Source organism: Ambystoma mexicanum, chromosome 3q (genome assembly GCF_040938575.1).
Source record: "Ambystoma mexicanum isolate Mex_15411 chromosome 3q, UKY_AmexF1_1, whole genome shotgun sequence".
Taxonomy (NCBI): Eukaryota; Metazoa; Chordata; class Amphibia; order Caudata; family Ambystomatidae; genus Ambystoma; species Ambystoma mexicanum.
This window is the reverse complement of record NC_090926.1, coordinates 1,235,393,457-1,235,402,169: the sequence shown is the minus strand read 5'-3', so window position 1 is coordinate 1,235,402,169 and position 8,713 is coordinate 1,235,393,457. Positions and strand designations below refer to the sequence as shown.

Below are 8,713 nucleotides of genomic sequence, written 5' to 3'. Positions count from 1 at the left end.
CCCACAAGTGTGACCCTCTGTGTCCATTCGGCATGCATACTCTCCCACTGCTTTCTCCATCCTCCTTGACGTCCAATTTCTTTACCTGTCCCAACTCCCATCATCCTCCACGTTTTGCTCAATCCATCTTCAACTTCAGGTCATGCATGATGATTCCATTTGCATAATCAGATTAATATTTTTTTTTTTTTTAAAAAGGACCGGGTCCATGTAAGGTACGGTCAGAGGCACTAATGGAGTTGTGCATTTCCTCACTGCAGACCGCACTTTGAGCATCCATCAAGTACACATGTAGCTTGCGGGTGTGGACCCAAAACAACCCACCAGGTATCGGTGGTTCCATGTAATAATGTCCCTGCAAAAATGTCTCCTGACAAAAAAGTTTTTTGCGGAGACATTATTACATTGAACATGCGGGGCAAATCTTTTTACAAGGTGAGCATGGGACATTCCTGCAACCCGTCCCCATACATGTCACCATATGTAATGTCACCAATGGCTTTTCCCAGCGACACTATGTATGGGGACATTATTACCGGATACCAAATATGCTAGGCCTTTCACCTCCTGGCTCCTGTACCATCTTCCGCTCCCTTACCTGCTATTCTAAAGACAGTGTTTGGATTGCACAATGTTGAATTATTTCCGTTTTCTTAACAACTTTAAATAATTGATATTTGTCACACATTTTGTTTTCATTTTGGTGTTTTTATTGCCTTCTAAATTGCATAGTTTTCTGTTGTTGGTTAGATTCAAAGTCTGTTTCGGCAATTTGATGCTGTTCATTTTTCTCTTTGTCAGGTTATTTGTGGTGATTATAATTTGAATCAAAATTTGAGGCAACATATTACCTGGACCACCTGTCAGTTATGCCATCTCAGTTTTTTCAAAAATGTATTGTTACTCTGCTCAATGTCCCACCCAAGAGTTAGCAGTGCATTTTTCAACATCCGCGCCATCTGAAATTACCGACTTTGGTCAAAGAGGTTGACCTGAGAATCAAGGATTCGTCAGAATGTATCATTTGTTCCACCGAAATATGATTAAAAAACCGTTTTATTTTGAGTAATGTGACATTTTCAACAGATCGAGCCTCCTTTTGTTATAATCTTGGATGCCAGCAAGATCCATGGATGCAAAGCTTTCTTTGAACATGCCATGTACAATTCCAAGGGGGCTCTAGTAAATAACCAAATATATAGAAGTTACACCACTTCCACCTCTGAGCAAAAAGGCGTCCACACCACAAGGCTGATTTGTGATGGTCATACATTCATTGTCTAAGTTCTGGAGCGCATAGACGCCCTACTGCACCTGATCAAGGTGAGCAAAGTGTATGTAAGGACAGATGCTGTAGATTTTTCTCTGTTTAGTGGCCGACCGGCACTTTTGGAGTGCAGTGTGTCCTTGTCCTGGTGACTGGAGCTTTGGTGGCAGAAACATGATAGATGACAGAGTGCTAGAGGCCCCTTGAAAGTGCTGTAGAGATGATCTAGGTATGCACAGGCTTATTTCTGAACGGTGAATGCCTGCAAGCCTGTGATAGCTCTCCCGAGTATCAGTGCATGCACATCATGGGTACCTGGGAGGAGACAAACAAGAGAGAAAAGAAAATATTATTTAGGTGGCAAAGAGATCAGTTAAATAAATCTAGTTTTTACACAGTTACACCAGGGCTGTTAGAGGGTTTGGTGCATCCTGGGGCCAAACATTTGAAGAGGCCCCATTACTATTTTTGCACTGATCCAGTGATGATGCGGCACCACCAAATGGCGATGGGAGAACATTCCTTTGAATTTACAGACGAGGAACCTGAATTTGCTTTGCTATTATGACTTAAAGTAAAAGAAAACAAAAGGCATGTTCTGAGACCTCATGGTAGTGCAGATGATGGCAAACATGGACATGCTGCCAAATGAATCCAGTAACAACTATTTTTAACTGGTTAGCTAGAATTTCCACGAATGTAAAGTGTAGAACACTATTAGAGATTAACCTTGAGAGTCATAAGTATATCGCTATTAGGTGCCACGCATATAACGGGGACCCCCACCATAAGCTGTGCCATGCACCATTGGCAAGCCTACAAAGCCCTGTTATTTACATAGGACAGAGCCTCCTTTGCCACATACGTGTACTTTTCCAAGACATTCTCCTTCACTTAGAGTGCATCCCAGTTATCATCTGCACCACCCAATGCTTGTCTTGCTTAAATAAGACATTTCTCATTTAGACCCAAATATCCCTAATGCAAACTCAGAATTGTGGACTCTTAGGTGCATTGAAGCTGCTATCTTTTGGTAGATTGGATTGTCACGATATGAAACTTCCTACAAATAGCATCCTTATTCCTGCCTGAGTAGCTTACAGACATGGTTAGAATCCTCTGATATGGCTTGGAGGGTGTACAGTGATATTACAGGCTCCATTTGAAAATTCTTCAATTTTGTTGACTCAATTTGATTGAAATTGATTGAAATTCAAAGCAACCTACAACCAATCAACAGTGTGTATTTAGCCATCTAAAATAAGGCACAGTAAAACATAAATGTATACTCGCAACAGTGCTATCAGTCTCAAATGTCCATGGCTTCAAGAGCAGTTACTGAATAACAACCTTAAGCCATAGATTACAAATACAGTTAACACATTTTAAAATCATCTGTTTGGATTCCTTTCTTCCATCCTCAAGTGCTTTGATGAATCAACTTATCCTTGCCAAAGAAATATTAAGGGGATCAAAATCTTAATCCCTATGCCCAAACTCATATCGCAATAAGCTCAGTATCTCACCAGCACAAAGGACAGTTGAAACACCACCTGACCAAACTGTATCATGGAGTCTCTTAATGCTTTAACCATGGAAAAGAAAATGTGACAAAAAATTGCTTATTCCAGCCCCAAAACATTGAAGCATTTACAGTTTGGAAAAATTGGAAAAGTGTGAATCTTTAGGTCCATAAGCAGATTCACCCAGCCATGGTGAAGGTATTAGAATAGCTAATTGCTTTATCTTACCTAAGCAGTCCAGCATTGTGGTTTTGCTATGCCTCTCAGTTCTGTGGTACAGCTATGCTTTCTAGCTCGGTGGTGCAGCTATACCCACTAGCTCTGCCCCTCTTGGCATTTGCTCATCGCTCATTGCAGAGCATTACAAGAACCCTCAAACTCTGTATGTGTGTATTGTGGTGGTCGATAACGGTCTTCATGGGAAAGAAGGGTTTGTGTTCCGCATGACATATTGGCGACTGGGGTGACAGCGATGTTGAGATTTAGGGAGTGGATACATTTTAGATTTAGTTTCACCAAAATTTGTCACATACAATTTAAATCATTCTTACTCATTGTCATTATTGCAAATATGAATACTGTGAGAAACCAAAAGGGTGTTTCAACTACTAGTTCCCAGGGATCTCTCGCTCAGGTGGCCAGGGCACGGTCAACACCTTTGGATCCAGACCCTGTGGGTAGACCAGTGTGGGAGGATCACCTGGGTGAGGGGTTTTCGGGGAGCGGGTGTGAGGCAACCGATGGTGAGACGCAGTATTCCCCCATTTCCCATTCCCATATCTCATCCTATCTTATAGTATTCTCTGACGTCCCAACTCCGAGGCCACCTTTCTGCACAAACACTGGGCCGATGAAGAGGGCGACCGAGAGTAAAGAGGCTAACTCTTAAATATCTCATTGGACATGTCCCGCTAATTGGGTCAGGCAAAGTCAGGCACTTGAATTTAATCACCCATTAGCTCTCCCGACATGCATAAAAGGTCGGAACATAGAGACACTCTGAGATAGGTGGAACATGTGAAGGAGCAGATCTTCTGGGGGCGCAGGCGAACCAACTCGAGCAGATCAACCTATCGAGGTAACAAGAGCAAAGAGTAGAGGAACCCAGGAAGTCGTTGCCTCCGAAGAGCAGGGAAGGATACACAGAGAAGCCCAAATCCCAGACGGAAAGATTGCATTGGGTTTCAAGGACGACAGCCACCCTCCCGGGTGTTGGGGAGGCAAGGCCAAGCCTGTGGTATTAACCTTGACTCATGAATTAAAGTCGCAAAGTTAAGAAAGGAATGCACACAGCCGGCGAGTCAGCAAATGAAATGAAAGGCCGGTGTGTGTTAAGGAACGATTGAAGTACCAACAGTATATCTCCTAATTGAAGGCTGCGTGCGTGCTGATGAGATGCAAAAGAAAGCCAACTAGTGAAGAACTTTTATGTGGCTGATAACTGAGGCCAGTGATACATAGTAGCGGAGTGGTCCGGCGAAAGGAAGTAGCCCACTCGAAAGTCTCTGTGAAATGTTTTGTTATACAGCGGCAATGTGAACGAACTTATGCGTAAAGGTCTAGATTAACCCCGGCAAAAGTGAAAGGTGAATGCTTGAAGAGAAAGATTTCTTTGAACTTTGTGCTTATGGTGCTGAACTACCAAGACCAAGATACACTGGGGAAAATAAACATGAGTGTGAGCTGAAGAAAAAGTCAAAGTGGTCCTGCAGTGGTCTATAGTAGAAGCCTTGCATATTCGAAGCCTCGCACATTCGAAAGTCTTCGACATTAGAAAAAGGTCTGAGCCCGACTGATGGAGACGAAGTGTGAAATGTTTGGGGAAGGGAACCTCTTACCACAGTGAATTAAGCTTGGGGAAGGGAACCCCTGCAACTTCTGTGATTGAGAGGTCTGAGCCCGGCTGAGGGAGACCTGTGTGAACATTTGTTGAACTGTAAAAGAACTTTTGGAACGCTGGGATAAGTGGCTTTAACGTGCAAATCCAGGCGGGCCTCGATCCACGTTTTGAACTGCCTTTGTTTCTGAGATCCTGAGCCAGAGAGTGTCATCCTATCTACGGGGCCGCCTTACTCTGTGCTGTCCAATGTGGGGGAGGAGAGCTGATTCAGCCATTTATGTCATAACACCGATTTTCCTTTGCATACATATTCCCCATTACACACTTTTTGTAGAAGAGATAGGGCAGGCATTAGATTTTGTTAGTATAGGCCATTTTGATTTGACAAATACTGACAAGGACTGTGTTTTCTTTATTATTTGATGGTAGAGACTACTCCCATCATAGCTATCTGGCAAAGTAGGAGTTTTTCCAAACCCCGAAAACTGAATAAAGGTTTTGAAATTATACCTCTTGTGTCAGTGTCTTACTTGTGATACCATGCCTTCCTTACAATAAACATGCATCCATAAAAACACATATCAAAAACTAAAAACAAACAACTTCAATTCATAGACATATTAATGCTAAAAACATTAGTATTAAAAAGATTGTATTTATACAGTTTCTAAAAAATGTTTAGCAACATAATGACAAATCTGTTGGTGCAATATGAAAACGATGCAGTGACATGACACGTAGCACCTAAAGATGGGAAGCGAGGAGCTTTACATGAAAACACGAGAAAGGAGATTTGCGGATAGGGAAGCTACTGTGAGGGGCCACATTAGTCTTGAACATACATATACAGACAATACATACACGGGGCCTTTAGCAAGATATGTTTGGGCCAGTTGGGGAACAGAGGGTACACGGTGAATAAATGTATATTTATACCACAGATCCCCTCATAGCTAGGGGTTGTGCAGGCTGCAGAAACCTGGGGCGGCGACAGAAACTCTGTGTGACCAGTAAAACTGGTTGATTGAGGTTGAAGGCTGGGAGAAGGCAGCTAAACTGCATTCAGGCAGCTGCGATAACATCAAATGGTCAGCTGCGGCCAGGCAGGGGTTTTACCACCTGGTACTATTGTAGAGGGGAGATGTTATCTTTTGAAGTACATGGGAGCATGTTATTCAGTGTCCAGGAATGTCTGGCCACCTGGTAGGGTCAGTTTGGGGCTGGGTAATAAGCCTGGTGCAAGGGGTACTTAAGGGCAGAACAGACAAAATGGTTTATGGCTTTCAATCAGGTTCTCAGGAATGATCACGATGTGGCCAAAGGCCATGCATGGTGAAATGGTAGTCGTTAGAAATGACTGTGAAATGAGGAGGGCAGCATGTCTGGGCGGATAAGATGCTTATCGCCAGTTCAAAGGGAGCTTGTTTGTTTCTCTCCCTCCCAGTATTGTTGACGTATCCTTGGAAAAGCCATGTGCATCACGACAGGGTTAGATGTCCCCGACCAGTCGGAACTTCTAATAAATTAGCATTGTTTTGGGAATGTATAACCATGCGATGATGTCATAACCTACTACGGAATCGGTGATTCTCCAGCATTGGATCTTTCATGGATTCACATGCTTAGAATATTCCCCGTCGTCAGACTGGGAACCCTCGGTACACATATATATAGTCATTTCCAATAGGAAAAACTTCTGCCCTATCCCCGTCTGCGTCCTCTACGGGGCCGCCCACGTACGCCCCGTTGGACGTGATGGTATATAAGCCCCGCCCCCGCGGGTCCCTTCAGATTTCAACCGTCTCCAAAGATAGTGGGATCTCCTCGTGTATTTTCTTCAAATACTTATCGATTGTTTCTAACTCCTGCGAGTTTGTCTGTTTGGTCCGCTTCTAACTCCTACGAGTTTTGTTAGTTGGTCTGGCAATAATGTCGGGTAAGCCTCTTTTCCGCCCGTGTGCCACGTGCGGTCTAAAGAAGGTTTATGAAGGGGATGGCCATCTTGACTGCATCTACTGCCTTCACCCCCACCACTCGGCGGACCAATGTGATATCTGCAAGGGGTTTTCCCAAAAAACCCTGAAGGACCGGAATCGGCGACTGGTCTCGTGGCTGAACGACGGCGCTGGAGCGTACCCTCAGTCGGAGGTAGGATCGGTGCGCAGTATCGCCTCAGCGAAAACATCAGAAGCCTCCCGACGCTCACATCCGTCGGAACCTCCGGCCAAAAAATCACGACCTACGGAGAAGGACGTGCCTCGAAGTCATTCCTCTAAGGCCTCATCGAAAGAATCGACGAAGAAATCATCTTCCTCTTCTTCTTCGTCGAAGAAAGATAAGGACAGGCCAAAATCCTCCTCGAGCGATCAGAAAAGATCAGCTACGAGTAGAGAGGCGGATAAACGCAGGGAGAGCTCCGCGAAGGCGGGACCGCCTAAGCCACCTGCAGGCCCTCCGTCGACGACGACGACGGCGACGATCCAAGTGCCCACTCCGTCACAGTCCCCCGCCTTTCAAACGGGCTCATCGTCGACGACGATTCCCTCGTCGACGGAGTTCCAGGCCTGGAGGCCAGAAGCGTTCGACATGGGGCTACCCGACACACTGCTACAAGAACAGGCAGTTTCGATCGCCTCCAAAGAAGACGACGGCTTCAGAATAGTGAGCCCGGAAGACCTGGGGCTACGGCCCAGATTTCCTTCTGGTGCAACCTGCTCTCAAGTTTTCACCCAGCCTCCAAACGCCCAGGCTACTCTCTCCATGGAGGTACTTTCCTCCTTACACTCGCTCTTGAAGTCCCTGGACGAAAGGCTCCCACCTGTTCCGACGACTCCCCTCGTCGACGAGCCCGGACCTTCACACCGCCCGACTAGATCGGTCGTGGGCCCAACTGCTCCAACAGTCCAGGAAGAAGGTGAGCTCTCGGACTCCCTCTCTGAACAGGGGTCAGCTTCTGATATCTCCCTCTCGCCGTCGAGAGACCCGTCATGGGTTTCGGATGTGGAGGTGGATCCTCCGAAAAGTCCCATTCACCCATCTCCACCGGATGACATAGGGGCCTTCCATTCCATGATGGAAAAGGCCTGCAAGGAGTTCGGTTTGACCCAACAAGAAGAAAAGAAGGACTGCTTCCTCTTTGACCACATGGGCAAGAATAGGCGTTCCGTTTTTTCGATACCGATACTGGACCACGTATGGAAAGAGGGCGTCCAAACCATGCGGCATCCATTCTCGGAACCTGCGGTCAAAGGCCGCGTAGAGAAAAAATTTAAAGTTCCAGATTCGACGCCAAAATGCCTCTCTGCGAAACCCACGCCTGACTCGGTGGTATCGGCGGCGGCGACGAGAAAGGCAAAGGCCCAGCATAAGTGCTCTACCCCGCCGGACTCCGAAGCTAGACGCCAAGACGCTTTCGGTAAGAAGATCCTGTCAGTGGGAGCGTCAACAGTGAAAGCAGCGAACTCCCTGGCAATCATGGCCAGGTATGACAGGGAGATGTGGCACAGACTGGCACCCATTTTGGACCACCTCCCAGAAGAACACAGAAAATCAGCTATGTCCCTGGTTCGTGAAGGAGAAGAAGCCTCGAAACATGCTATCAATATAGCGGTGGACCTGGCAGACTCGGGGTTCAAACAAATTAACAACGGAGTGGTTCTACGACGCCAGGCCTGGCTCAAGTGCACCAACTTTAGACCCGAGGTGCAATATAAGGTCGTCGACATGCCTTTCGAAGGTGACCACCTGTTTGGCGAAAAGGTGGATGAGGCCTTGAAAGGAATGAAGGAGGACTCTGAGACGGCGCGCTCGCTGGGCTCTCTCCAAAGCGGTAAGCCCTTTCGTTCCTTTCGCCCCTTTAGAGGAGCTACGGGAAACGCACGATTTGCGGGATCCAGGGATAGAGCATTCGGGAGGTCTTCATATCCGTCCCAAGGCTATAGACGCGCCTCACAGTCCTCGACCCGACGCAGAAATTTCCAGGCCTCTAAGAGACGTCCCACTTACTCGTCGTCGACGGGAAAACAAAAAGATCAACAATGACGTTCTAGGAGGGAGAGTGTCAAGTTGCGTCGAGGAATGGGA

The 8,713-nt window shown here is 46.3% G+C and overlaps 1 protein-coding gene across 2 annotated transcripts in view; it reads right to left on the bottom strand.

Moving 5' to 3' along the window:
• Positions 1-687: 687 nt before the first annotated feature.
• GCDH (glutaryl-CoA dehydrogenase) overlaps positions 688-8,713 on the bottom strand; it is a 357,241-nt gene continuing 349,215 nt past the window's right edge. For both annotated transcript variants that reach the window (XM_069604167.1, XM_069604169.1), the window contains exon 12: positions 688-1,582. In XM_069604167.1, the coding sequence (XP_069460268.1) occupies positions 1,509-1,582 (74 nt within the window). In that variant the 3' untranslated portion in view covers positions 688-1,508. The remainder of the gene's footprint in view (positions 1,583-8,713) is intronic.